This window comes from Babylonia areolata, chromosome 16, assembly GCF_041734735.1.
Source record: "Babylonia areolata isolate BAREFJ2019XMU chromosome 16, ASM4173473v1, whole genome shotgun sequence".
NCBI lineage: Eukaryota > Metazoa > Mollusca > Gastropoda > Neogastropoda > Buccinidae > Babylonia > Babylonia areolata.
This window is the reverse complement of record NC_134891.1, coordinates 28,407,885-28,422,884: the sequence shown is the minus strand read 5'-3', so window position 1 is coordinate 28,422,884 and position 15,000 is coordinate 28,407,885. Positions and strand designations below refer to the sequence as shown.

The 15,000-nt window shown below is 45.0% G+C and overlaps 2 protein-coding genes across 2 annotated transcripts in view; one reads left to right on the top strand and one right to left on the bottom strand.

Moving 5' to 3' along the window:
- LOC143291292 (uncharacterized) overlaps positions 1-4,147 on the top strand; it is an 18,435-nt gene extending 14,288 nt beyond the window's left edge. Inside the window, exon 4 of the mRNA XM_076601140.1 lies at positions 1-4,147. This exon is cut by the window's left edge and continues 484 nt beyond it. The gene's annotated coding sequence lies outside the window, so the exon portion shown is untranslated.
- Positions 4,148-6,178: 2,031 nt separating this feature from the next.
- The window catches only part of LOC143291034 (uncharacterized), an 18,504-nt gene continuing 9,682 nt past the window's right edge, over positions 6,179-15,000 (bottom strand). The window contains exons 7-8 of the mRNA XM_076600619.1: positions 12,198-12,298; positions 6,179-11,545 (exon numbers count right to left, since the gene is read on the bottom strand). Of these exons, the coding sequence (XP_076456734.1) occupies positions 11,342-11,545; positions 12,198-12,298 (305 nt within the window). The 3' untranslated portion in view covers positions 6,179-11,341. The remainder of the gene's footprint in view (positions 11,546-12,197; positions 12,299-15,000) is intronic.

The following is a 15,000-nucleotide window of genomic DNA, read 5'->3' as shown; positions in this document are numbered from 1 at the left end:
GGAGGTATATTGTTTGGTCTGGTACATCATGAGTAACTTGGAGTCTAAGGTCAAGTCTTCAGACAGTGCCAGATCTGGAGAGACAGAGACAGAGACAGAGAGAAGAAGAAAGACGGAATTCACTACTTAAAAAATCAATTGATACTTAAAAGAAAAAGTTACTACTTTAAAAAAAAATCAGTATGGGGGTATAGAATTTTGGGTTAGTGGTTTAGATTAATAAGAAATAAGCATGTTTGAGATGCAAATAACATAAGATTTTTTATTTGTTTGAAAAAAAAATTGCAGAGGGATTTGAACCAGGTGTCAATCGCTTTTTCTTCATAATTATTTCCATTTCCATTTCCGTGAGCCAAAAGGGAGCTGATTCAGATCAACACATAGTTTCTGTCTGTATGTCTGTAACAAGTGAGAACTGTTTGCTGTATGTTTAGGTTTTTTTGTTTTGTTTGTTTGTTTGTTTTTGGTTGTTTTTGGTGATTGTTTGTTTTGTTTTTTCCCTCCAGACTTACTATCTTATGTTTCAGTTGAAGGTAAAGAGAAACATCTTTTTGCTGGGAAATGGAGCAACTGAGAAACTACTTTTGAAGAATAATTTTGTTTGAGCAAGTGTTTCCCATCCCATAGAAAAACAAAAACAAATGCAAACAAAACTATCTTCTTCTCCTTTTTTTTATTTTTAAATTTTTTTTTTAAATTAATTGATAGCTTCAGTTGCATACAAGTCTATGGCTCCAGTTCTTCTAATTCATATTTGTGTTTGTTTGTCCATTTATTTATTCATCTCTTTACTTACTTCCTGTGCTGATAGATTTGGGAGGGGGTTGCTGATAGATTGGGGAGAGGGTTGTATTTATTCATTTATTTTTTTCTTTCTTTCATTGTTTTTTTTTTTGTTTTTGTGTGTGTGCTCCCCCCCCCCCCTTTGTTTCTTCAGTGGATGGGGATATGGTTTTTGCTCATACTATCCAGCTTGAATAAACGACAAAGGTTTATATTTCAATAGAAGCTCTCGGATTTTAGTGGTTTAGTTTTTGGTACCATAGCAACAATGTTTATGGCGAAACATAGCTCTCCAGCGTAGAGACGTACGCTTGTAAAGACGATAGCACCACTAAAAAGTAGATGTGTGTGTGGACATAAATAGGCGGATTTAGATAGATCCAATCAGTGTGTGTGTGTGTGTGTGTGTGTGTGTACACGTTCTCACTCTATTTTCCTTGCATTTTGTCAAGGCAGATAATCTGTGTGAAAAGAAAAGAAAGAAAGAAAGAAAAAAAGAAAGAAAGAAAGAAAAAGTGAGTGCGTTGTATGGCTTGACAATTTACCTGTTTGTTTGTTGTTGCTGTTGTTGTTTGTTTGTTTCCTTTTCTGTCTATGCACTGTTTCCGGGTGTATGTATTTGTCACATAGCTCAGTTCACAAGTCCCTTCCACCCCCCACCCCCCTCCTTAATCTTCCCTCCCTTGCCCTTGCAATTCTTGTCTTTAGGACCACATGGCTAGGTATTTGTACAGTTTTTTTTAGTGTAGGGTTGATTGGTGGTACTCGGGTTCGAAACTGATGACAACAACGAAAATGATTGTGACTGTTTTAATTAACCATGTAGAAATAATGTATACCAGCTTCTCAGCGCAGAATGAAGCAGCATTTTTTTTTTTTTTTTTAATCTTGCCAGTTCTAATCTCTGTCGATTTTGTGTTCATAAAACAACACCAAAAACAACCTGAACTAGGCCCTGAACAATAAATCGTTTTAAATAAATGAATTATTAAAAAAACACAACAACAACAGCAAAACACACACACACACACACACACACACACACACACACACACACACACACACAACCCAAATAAAACACACACCAAAAAAACATGCTTTTTCCTTTTTCAGTACAGGGAGATGTTGCACTTAACACACACACACACACACACACACACACACACACACACACACACACATTTCTCGTCTTATAACGTGGAATTAGTGGCCATCTGCTGGAAATGTACAATGCTGAAAAGAGAAGAAGAAACAAGAAGAAAAAAAAAAAAAAAAAAGACAAGAGGAAAGTCAAGTCTTTTACTTATGTGTTCAAGTCTCGTCACGAATCTGTTTTATTGATGTGTTCATGTCTGATACTGATGTGTTCAATATGAATTGTTATGAGTTTTCTTTTCCCATTTTTTTTATGACTGAACACCAAATATTGGTCCGAGATAATGTGGAAACGGTTGGCGTGAATGGCTTTTCATAGCTACCAGGCTGTGCTTCATTCATGAGTTGTTGGAAGGATGGTTTCTGTCGGACCATACCTGCGAATATTGGAGTGTGTGTGTGTGTGTGTGTGTGTGTGTGTGTGTGTGCGTGTGTGCGTGTGTGTGCGCGTGTGTGAGTGTTTGCTTATGTGGTGGTGAGTCTGATTTAATGTTCTTTCCTATTATGTACTCAACCTTTTATCCCTTGCCGTATAATATTTCTCACAACCTTTAAGTTAATCGAGGCTGCATATTGCCCGATATTCTCGTCTATTCTTGACCGCCTGTCGAAGTGTTATGAGGAGGTGGGAGGGGAGCGGGGGTCGGGGTGGGTGGGTGGGGGTTAATTAGATGTACCCACTTCTCTACACTATGATATATATATATATATATATATATAAAGACAATCGTTGCTTTGGTAAAAATACTTGAATAATATCCACTTCGCTACAGTCATTGTTTTGGTATGTGAATACTTGAAGGGCTGCCTGTCGAAGTGTTAAGAGGATAGGGGGGGTGTTTAATTGAATGTATCCACTTCGCTACACTATGAGATTAAACAGCAGAAAGTGGTGTTTCAGGTCATAAAACATTATCCAAAACAACAAGCCTGAAACTGAGAGAATGGTCTGGAGATATATACCACTCTAGACAAACTGTGTGAATTTTCAGCCTTCCAGAGCTATTTCCCCCCCCTTTTTTTTTTATACTGATGACGTCATCAGTGACGTCACTATGCACGTACGTAATACGTTTATGGCAGTCAATGGGTTAAAAAAAAAAAAAAAAAAAAAAAAAGAAGAAGAAGAAAGAGAGAGAGAGAAAAAAAAAAATACAGTCGTTGCTTCAGTGAATACTAGAAGCGCTTAATCTGTCCTTCCCTCATCGTCACGGTCACAGAGGAAGAAATCAGTCACACACACGAATTTAAAAAAAAAAAAAAAAAAAAAAGTCGCGTCGACAGAATAACGCAGAGCAGACGGAAGTCAGTCAGTGACTGGTCACCAGACAAGCACGACACTGTACTGACGGTCCTGTTTGCTTAGCAGTCAGCTGCCTCGCTCACTCGAACCGCGTGTCTGAAGTGGCGCCCTCTCTCATGGGGGCAGAGTTGGAGTTAAGACGGCAGTTAAGGCAAGCTCATCAGAATCCCCCCCCTCCCCCCCCCCCGCACCCCCCTCCCCCCCAACCCCTCTCTAACGCTGCAATAACGCAGCAGGCAACGTTCCTGCTGAATATAACACCGTTAGGTAGCATAATCAGACCGCAACCTGGATTTTGTCCTATTTAAAACAAATGTACACATTTCCGTGTGAGTTTTACATTTGTTGTTTATACATGAAACGGGTTGTTTAGTCTCGTTTTTCTTTCTTTCTCTATCTGTCTGTTTGACTGTTTCTAGTTTTTGTTGTTTTGTGATGATGTCTTGAATCTATTTTTGTTTTGTTTTGTTGTTTTGGGTGTTGTATTCTGGGGTTGATAATTATTGTACATGAAGCGATAGACATGTCCAGAGACTGTAGCGTGGAATAGTAGCATCTTCCCTGTGAAGTTATCACAATATTTTTGATTTTGACATTGGAATTAATATCTGTTAATAAGTATACCTGTTTTCATATTTGGACATTTTTCAATTTGGGAATAAATGTCTCTGTGTTAGCACCACTGTTGGTCGTTAGAATACGTGTTTGTTTGTTGTTTTTTTTAATAGTTTTTTTATTTATTTATTTTTTTTTTTATAGTATTATCATTATTATGATTATTATCATTTTTATCTTCTTCTTTTTTTGCATGTTTTCTATTTTCATACAAACACTCTAAAATCGTCTGTACCAATCTTTTCAAAATTTTTTTTCTGGCACACCATAATTAAAGTTTTTGTTTTTACACTGGATGTTTCCTGTTTTTTGTTTAACTGTTCTACCTTTTGTCAGAATGTATTCTGTGTCCGTAGTATTCTGTTGGGCCTACATCTGTTTCTTCCATGTGTGTGTGTGTGTGTGTGTGTGTGCGCATGCGTGTGTGTGTGTCTGCTTTGTGTCTGACCGATGTGTTATGTAAAGTGCTTTTGGAGGACTGAAAACATTATAAACATTCATCTTATTATCATTGGTTTTACTTTTTTTTTCTTCTTTTATCTACGCACGCAACTATACATACCTGTTTGATATACTTATTAACTTTAGAACTCTCCTAAACGTATGCACACACCCGCAAATATCCACGCGCACACACTGTATGCGTAAATATTGCATTGACCGACTGGAGCATTTTACCACGATGCTTGCTTGGTTGTTCGCGCGTGCGTGAGCAAATGACGTCGTGTGTGAGCAAATGACGTATCTTTTCTTTCTTTTTTTTTCCCCCTTGGCAAGAGAACATTCATACAACACGTGTAGCTGGTGGGGAACTGCGGGTTGTGTGTGTGTGTGTGTGTGTGTGAGAGAGAGAGAGAGAGAGAGAGAGAGAGAAACTAAGCATACAGCATTTACTCAACACACACACACACACACACAAACGCGCGCGCACACACACAGAGTGAGACATACAGACAATACAAAAAAATGCAACAACTGACGCACATTTGGAATGTTTACCCCTTTTATTACATTGTAGTTAAAATTAAAAAAAACATGGCAATGCTGTGTTTATCGCTTCCCTACCTCTCCGTCCCCCCCCCCCTTTTTTTTTGTTTTGCTGCACATAGTATCAACAAAATAATAATGTCACCAACTTGCTGGTGACATATGATCAATATAATGCAAGCCACCGACAGCGATAATATGTTGGTGTTTTTATTTTATTTTTCAGTTCGTTGTTTGCAGCGTTCACACAACAACAACAACAATAATAATAATAACAATAACAACAGCAAAAACAGCAACAACAATAACAACAGAAACAACAACAACAATAATGATGATGATGATAACAACTGCAACAACAATAACAACAACAGTAATAATACTAACAACAACAACAATAAGAACAGCACGATGATGATGATAACAATAACAACAGTAACAACAACAACACTACTACTACTACTAATGATGATGATAACAATAATAATAATAATAATAACAACAACAACAACAACAGTAATAATACTAACAACAACAACAACAATAAGAACAGCAACAACAACAATAACAGCAATAATAATAATGACGACGACGACGACGATGATGATAACAATAACAACAACAGTAACAACAACAACACTACTACTACTACTAATGATGATGATAACAATAATAATAATAATAATAACAACAACAATAATGATAATGATGATGATGATGATGACGACAAGAGTTCGAAACATTGAGAAAGGCACTTTACTTCGATTTCCCGAATTCAGTTGGGGAGGGTGAAAAGAGTTGGGGGGGGGGGGGGGAGAATTGGTCCTCTCTTTCCTGGACACAGTGGATGTGATTTCATTTATTTCCCCGGTTGTTGTTCAAGGCTAAGGGACCTTGACCTTTGTGTGTGTGTGTGTGTGTGTGTGTGTGTGTACATGTGTGTGTGTGTGTGTGTGTGTGTGTGTGTGTGTGTACGCTGGCATACACAAAAGACAGCAAAGCATGAAGCAACAATGCACCTACCTATACGTCCCTAAGTAATAAACAACAGTTTTAACGATTGGCCGCTTCATCTCATGTCTCACTGAGAGAGGGGGGGAAGAGAGAGAGAGAGAGAGAGAGAGAGAGAGAGAGAGAGAGAGAGAGAGAGAGAGAGAGAAGGTGGGTGTGGAGAGTGAGGGAGAGGGAGAGATGGGGGGAAGAGAGGGGGAGGGAAGAGAGAAAGGATAGAGAGAGATGAAAGAGAGAGAGTGGGGGAGGGAGAGGGAGAGATGGGGGAAGAGATAGGGGGAGAGAGAGAGAGAGAGAGGGGGGGGGGGGGGGGGCGGGGGGAGACAAAGAGGGATAAAGAGAGAGTGTGTGGGAGATGGAAAGAATGTAGAAACGGAGAGAGAGAGAGAGAGAGAGAGAGAGAGAGGAGAAACAAAAAAGTAACATTTCTTGCTTTTGTTCTATTCTGATGCCACCTTCGCTCTTGGGACAACTGGCCTCAGTCTGGGTAGGAAGGGAAGGGGAGGTGGGGCGTGGGGATGGGGTGGGGGTGGGGGGGGTCGGGTGGGGAGTCCACTGATCCAGCTGACCCAGTTTTTCACCGCTGAGTCCTGATGAACCGAAATCGGTACATCTCATCGTCAAACCGGTACAGTCGCACCACCGTGCTTTGATTGTAGGGAGATTTTCTGAACGCACTCAAAGAACAGTGCTATGCTGTGCTTTGATTGTAGGGACATTTTCTGAACGCATTCAAAGAACAGTGCTATGCTGTGCTTTGATTGAAGGGAGATTTTCTGAACGCACTCAAAGAACAGTGCTATGCTGTGCTTTGATTGTAGGGACATTTTCTGAACGCATTCAAAGAACAGTGCAGTAATGTGCTTTGATTGTAGGGACATTTTCTGAACGCATTCAAAGAACAGTGCAGTACTGTGCTTTGATTGTAGGGACATTTTCTGAACGCACTCAAAGAACAGTGCTAACAGTGCTTTGATTGTAGGGACATTTTCTGAACGCATTCAAAGAACAGTGCTGTGCTGTGCTTTGATTGTAGGGACATTTTCTGAACGCATTCAAAGAACAGTGCAGTGCAGTGCTTTGATTGTAGGGACATTTCTGAACACACTCAAAGAACACTGCTGTGCTATGCTGTGCTTTGATTGTAGGGACATTTTCTGAACACACTCAAAGAACACTGCTGTGCTATGCTGTGCTTTGATTGTAGGGACATTTTCTGAACACACTCAAAGAACACTGCTGTGCTATGCTGTGCTTTGATTGTAGGGACATTTTCTGAACACATTCAAAGAACACTGCTGTGCTACGCTGCGCTTTGATTGTACGGACATTTTCTGAACACACTCAAAGAACAGTGCTGTGCTATGCTGTGCTTTGACTGTAGGGACATTTTCTGAATGCACTCAAAGAACAGTGTTGTGCTTTGATTGAAGGGACATTTTCTGAATGCACTCAAAGAACAGTGCTGTGCTGTGCTTTGGTTGTAGGGATATTTTCTGAATGCACTCAAAGAACAGTGCTATGCTATGCTGTGCTTTGATTGTTGGGATATTTTCTGAATGCACTCAAAGAACAGTGTTGTGCTTTGATTGAAGGGACATTTTCTGAATGCACTCAAAGAACAGTGCTGTGCTTTGATTGAAGCGACATTTTCTGAACACACTCAAAGAACAGTGCTGTGCTTTGATTGAAGCGACATTTTCTGAACACACTTAAAGAACAGTGCTATGCTGTGCTTTGATTAAAGGGACATTTTCTGAATGCTCTCAAAGAACAGTGCTATGCTGTGCTTTGATTAATGGGACATTTTCTGAACGCTCTCAAAGAACAGTGCTATGATGTGCTTTGTTGGCTTTGATGACATTTTTGGAACATATTCAGAATGCAGTGCTATGATGTGCTTTAGCTTTGATGACATTTTCTGAGCACACTCAAGGAACAGCGCTATGCTGTGCTTTGGCTTTGGTTAGCCAGCATTTCTGAACGCACTGAAAACAGTAGGACTGAGTTGTGCTGTGCTTTGACGTTGGCTATGTTCCTGAATTGCACAGCCGATGGTGTATATTTCACAAAACAACAACAACAACCAACCATCATCTCCTCGGCGAACCAATAGACCTGCACAGCGCTTTGGCTTCAGTGACATCAATTTCTTAACTCTCTCCATACGAACGGCGAAAGAGACAACGTTAACAGCGTTTCACCCCAATTACCATCATCAAAATATTGCAAGAGGAAGGCTCTTATACTGAAGAGGTGAATGTTGACAAAGAATACCACAATTCTGATGACGGAAGCTAAAGGTTGGGTCATTCAGACACCCTCTGGACATCCGAGGGGTCTGTGTAGAGGAGAAGAGAGGACTGGCTGTACTGAGTGAATTAACACACAGCGATGACGAACTGTGTACAAAACAACAAAACATCTCCTCCTTGTCACTGTTAGACAAGTACATCTGTATCTTGTAATGGTTTTGGCAACAGTTCTGAACACGCAGCAAGTATAGTTTACAACAACAACAACAAAGCATCTTCTTGTCACACAAGTACATCTGTGCCATGTTTTTGGCTTTGGCAACTTCTTCTTCTTCTTCTTCTGCATTCACTCGTATGCACACGAGTGGGCTTTTACGTGTATGACCGTTTTTACCCCGCCATGTAGGCAGCCATACTCCGTTTTCGGGGGTGTGCATGCTGGGTATGTTCTTGTTTCCATAACCCACCGAACGCTGACATGGATTACAGGATCTTTAACGTGCGTATTTGATCTTCTGCTTGCATATACACACGAAGGGGGTTCAGGCACTAGCAGGTCTGCACATATGTTGACCTAGGAGATCGTAAAAATCTCCACCCTTTACCCACCAGGCGCCGTCACCGTGATTCGAACCCGGGACCCTCAGATTGAAAGTCCAATGCTTTAACCATTCGGCTATTGTGCCCGTTGCTTTGGCAACCTTTCTGAATACATGGTGAAGGTGTACAGTTAAAAAAAACCCAAGCAAACAAAAAACCCAACAATAAGACAGTATCTCCACTTCAAACCAGTAGAGCTGTGTTGTGTTTTGGCTTTGGCAATCTTTCTGAATACACAGCGATGATGTACAGTTTGATGAAAAAACAATCACAGCATTTCCTCGTCCAGCTGGTAGTACTATACTGTGTTATGGCTTTCGCAACATTTCTGAGGGTGCATAGTTTACACACACACACACACACATCACAGCATCTCCACATCGAACCATTAAAGCTGTACCATGTTATGGCTTTACACCATTTCTGAACACACAGCGAAGGTGCATCGTTTACAAAAACAAACAAATAAACAAAAAACCCTAAAAATCACATCATCTCCTTGTTGAACCAGTAGAGCAGTACCATATTAAGCTTTAGCAACCTTTCTGAATACACAGCGATGATGTACAGTTTGATGAAAAAACAATCACAGCATTTCCTCGTCCAACCGGTAGAACTATACTGTGTTATGGCTTTTGCAACATTTCTGAATATGAATACGCAACGAGGGTGCATAGTTTACACACACACACACACACACACACACACACACACACACACATCACAGCATCTCCACATGGAACCATTAGAGCTGTAGCATGTTATGGCTTTAGCACCATTTCTGAATATGAATACAAAACAAGGGTGTATAGCTTACCCCCAAACCAAAAAACAACAACAACAATCTATCTATCTATCTATTTACTATCTATTTTCTATCTATCTATATTGCTATATATATATATATAACAAAAACAAAGAACAACAAGATCACAGCATCTCCTCCTCAACCCAGCAGAACTGTACCATGTTAGGATTTATCAACATTTCTGAACACACAGCGAAGGTGCATTGTTTACAAGAACAAACAAACAAATAAAAAAACCCAACCAAACAAACCAAAAAAAACCCACTCAAAATCATATCATCTTCCTTGTCGAACCAGTACAGCTGTAACCTGTTTTGGCTTTGGCTTTAGCAATATTTCTGAACACACGATGAAGGTGCATAGTTTACAACAACAACAACAACAAAAAACACCCCAAAATCACATCATCTCCTTGTCGAACCAGTACAGCAATACCACATTAGGCTTTAGCAACATTTCTGAACACACCGTGAAGGTGCATAGTTTACAAAAACAAACAAACAAACACCCCCCCACTCCAAAATCACATAATCTCCTTGTCGAACCAGTACAGCAATACTGTATTAGGCTTTAGCAACATTTCTGAACACACTGTGAAGGTGCATATGCATAGTTTACAAAAACAAACAAACAAACACCCCCCCCCACCCCCTCCAAAATCACATCATCTCCTTGTCGAACCAGTACAGCAATACCATAATAGGCTTTAGCAACATTTCTGAACACACCGTGAAGGTGCATAGTTTACAAAAACAAACAAACAAACACCCCCCCCCCCCCTCCAAAATCACATCATCTCCTTGTCGAACCAGTACAGCAATACCACATTAGGCTTTAGCAACATTTCTGAACACACCGTGAAGGTGCATAGTTTACAAAAACAAACAAACAAACACCCCCCCACTCCAAAATCACATAATCTCCTTGTCGAACCAGTACAACAATACCGTATTAGGCTTTAGCAACATTTCTGAACACACCGTGAAGGTGCATAGTTTACAAAAACAAACAAACAAACCCCCCCCCCCACCCCCTCTAAAATCACATCATCTCCTCGTCGAACCAGTACAGCAATACCATAATAGGCTTTAGCAACATTTCTGAACACACCGTGAAGGTGCATAGTTTACAAAAACAAACAAACAAACAAACACCACCCCCCCACCCCCCCTCCAAAATCACATCATCTCCTTGTCGAACCAGTACAGCAATACCATATTAGGCTTTAGCAACAATTCTCAACACACCGTGAAGGTGCATAGTTTACAAAAACAAACAAACAAACACCCCCCCCTCCAAAATCACATCATCTCCTTGTCGAACCAGTACAGCAGTACCATAATAGGCTTTAGCAACATTTCTGAACACACCGTGAAGGTGCATAGTTTACAACAACAACGACAAAAAATCCACCCCAAAATCACATCATCCTCTCATCGAATCAGTGCAGCTATACCACGCAATGGATTCACCAACATTTCTGAACACACAGCGAAGGTGCACAGTTTACAACAACAACAACAAACAAACAAAAAACACCCCAATAATTATCACATCATCTCCTCATCGAACCAGTACAGCTATACCACGCAATGGATTCCCCAACATTTCTGAACACACAGCGAAGGTGCACAGTTTACAACAACAACAACGACAAACAAACAAACAAAAAACACCCCAATAATTATCACATCATCTCCTCATCGAACCAGTGCAGCTATACCACGCAATGGATTCACCAACATTTCTGAACACACAGCGAAGGTGCACAGTTTACAACAACAACAACGACAAACAAACAAACAAAAAACACCCCAATAATTATCACATCATCTCCTCATCGAACCAGTACAGCTGGGCGGTGCAGCGCGACATTCCCCATAGCCTGTTTCGACTGTTCTCCTTCATGCCGATGACCACCCTCCTCTCCAGCCCGCTGACCACCTCAAAGTCCGTCACCACCACCTCGTCCCGCACCGCCAGGGCCACTTCCTCGAAGGTGGAGGGGGGGTCAGCCCCTGTGAACACCTGTAGCATTGTGCGACACATACCGTGAACACCTGTGGCATTGCGTAGTGCACAGTGTGAACACCTGTCATATTGCATAACACATACCATGACCACCTGTCACACTGCGTAATACACACTGTAAACATCTATCATATTGTGTAATACACACTGTAAACACCTGACATATTACGTACGACACACTGTGAACACCTGTCACACTGCGTAATACACACTGTGAACACATGTCACATTGCACGATACACATTCTGAACATTTGTCACATTGCACGATACACATTCTGAACACCTGTCACATTGCATGATACACATTCTGAACACCTGTCACATTGCACGATACACATTCTGACACACCTGTCACATTGCACGATACACATTCTGACACACCTGTCACATTGCATGATACACATTCTGACACACCTGTCACATTGCACAACACATGCTGTGAACACACCCACACACACTGACACACCCACCCACACTGACACACCCACCCACACTGACACACAGACACTGACACACCCACACACACTGACACACCCACACACACTGACACCCCCCCCCCAAACACACACACACACACTGACACACACACACACACTGACACACACACACACACACACTGACACACACACACACACACTGACACACACCTTCACTGGGACCTGGCGGTTCCTCAGCCCACGGATGAAGGGAGCGTTATCGGAAGGGAGACTGTCAGTGAAGATAAACACGTCTCTGTACTGGAGCTGGTCTGAAAACACACACACACACACACACACACACGCACACACACAAGATGAAAAAAAACAAAAAAAAACCCAAAAAACTTTTTGAAGTGCTCTGAAAATGATTCCCGGGAGATCCCCCCTTACCTCTCCCCCAAACCCCTGACTCTATTACCAACCACCTTCTTCCCCCCCCCCCCCCCCCAACATCTGTTCCCATTAACTCTGACTCTCACACAAACCCCATCCACTCCCCCTCCCCCCCCTCCTCCTTCCTTTCCCCTACCCTGACTTTCACATCCCCTCTCCCCAGACACCCTCTTCCCCCCACCTTTACTCTCACACCAACCCCTTCTCCCCCCTCCCCCCCCACCCCCTGACTCTTACACCATCCCCCCCCCTCACCACCATCACTCTTCTCCCACCATCATTCTCAACCCCACCCCCCCCACACCCCACCCCCAACCCTGACTCCACCCTCACTCTCAACAACCCCCCCCCCCAGCCCCCCAACCCTGACTCTAACACCATCCTTGCCCCACCCTCACTCTCAACAACCCCCCCCCCCAGCCCCCCAACCCTGGGTCTAACACCATCCTTGCCCCACCCTCACTCTCAACAACCCCCCCCCCCAGCCCCCCAACCCTGGGTCTAACACCATCCTTGCCCCACCCTCACTCTCAACAACCCCCCCCCAGCCCCCCAACCCTGGGTCTAACACCATCCTTGCCCCACCCTCACTCTCAACAACCCCCCCCAGCCCCCCAACCCTGGGTCTAACACCATCCTTGCCCCACCCTCACTCTCAACAACCCCCCCCACCCCTGACTCTAATACCATCCTTGCCCCACCCTCACTCTCAACAACCCCCCCCCCCCAGCCCCCCAACCCTGACTCTAACACCATCCTTGCCCACCCTCACTCTCAACAACCCCCCCCCCCCCCTGACTCTAACACCATCCTTGCCCCACCCTCACTCTCAACAACCCCCCCCAGCCCCCCAACCCTGACTCTAACACCATCCTTGCCCCACCCTCACTCTCAACAACCCCCCCCCCCCCAGCCCTGACTCTAACACCATCCTTGCCCCACCCTCACTCTCAACAACCCCCCCCCCCCCAGCCCTGACTCTAACACCATCCTTGCCCCACCCTCACTCTCAACAACCCCCCCCCCCCCAGCCCCCCAACCCTGACTCTAACGCCATCCTTGCCCCACCCTCACTCTCAACAACCCCCCCCCAGCCCCCCAACCCTGACTCTAACACCATCCTTGCCCCACCCTCACTCTCAACAACCCCCCCCCAGCCCCCCAACCCTGACTCTAACACCATCCTTGCCCCACCCTCACTCTCAACAACCCCCCCCCCCAGCCCCCCAACCCTGACTCTAACACCATCCTTGCCCCACCCTCACTCTCAACAACCCCCCCCCACCCCTGACTCTAATACCATCCTTGCCCCACCCTCACTCTCAACAACCCCCCCCCCCCCAGCCCCCCAACCCTGACTCTAACACCATCCTTGCCCCACCCTCACTCTCAACAACCCCCCCCCCCCCTGACTCTAACACCATCCTTGCCCCACCCTCACTCTCAACAACCCCCCCCCAGCCCCCCAACCCTGACTCTAACACCATCCTTGCCCCACCCTCACTCTCAACAACCCCCCCCCCCCCCAGCCCTGACTCTAACACCATCCTTGCCCCACCCTCACTCTCAACAACCCCCCCCCCCCCCCAGCCCTGACTCTAACACCATCCTTGCCCCACCCTCACTCTCAACAACCCCCCCCCCCCCAGCCCCCCAACCCTGACTCTAACGCCATCCTTGCCCCACCCTCACTCTCAACAACCCCCCCCCCCCAGCCCCCCAACCCTGACTCTAACACCATCCTTGCCCCACCCTCACTCTCAACAACCCCCCCCCCAGCCCCCCAACCCTGACTCTAACACCATCCTTGCCCCACCCTCACTCTCAACAACCCCCCCCCCCCAGCCCCCCAACCCTGACTCTAACACCATCCTTGCCCCACCCTCACTCTCAACAACCCCCCCCCCCCCAGCCCCCCAACCCTGACTCTAACACCATCCTTGCCCCACCCTCACTCTCAACAACCCCCCCCCCAGCCCCCCAACCCTGACTCTAACACCATCCTTGCCCCACCCTCACTCTCAACAACCCCCCCCCCCAGCCCCCCAGCCCTGACTCTAACACCATCCTTGCCCCAACCTCACTCTCAACAACCCCCCCCCCAGCCCCCCAGCCCTGACTCTAACACCATCCTTGCCCCACCCTCACTCTCAACAACCCCCCCCCCCAGCCCCCCAACCCTGACTCTAACACCATCCTTGCCCCACCCTCACTCTCAACAACCCCCCCCCCCCCCAGCCCCCCAACCCTGACTCTAACGCCATCCTTGCCCCACCCTCACTCTCAACAACCCCCCCCCCAGCCCTGACTCTAACACCATCCTTGCCCCACCCTCACTCTCAACAACCCCCCCCCCAGCCCCCCAACCCTGACTCTAACACCATCCTTGCCCCACCCTCACTCTCAACAACCCCCCCCCCCCCAGCCCCCCAACCCTGACTCTAACACCATCCTTGCCCCACCCTCACTCTCAACAACCCCCCCCCCCCAGCCCCCCAGCCCTGACTCTAACACCATCCTTGCCCCACCCTCACTCTCAACAACCCCCCCCCCAGCCCCCCAGCCCTGACTCTAACAC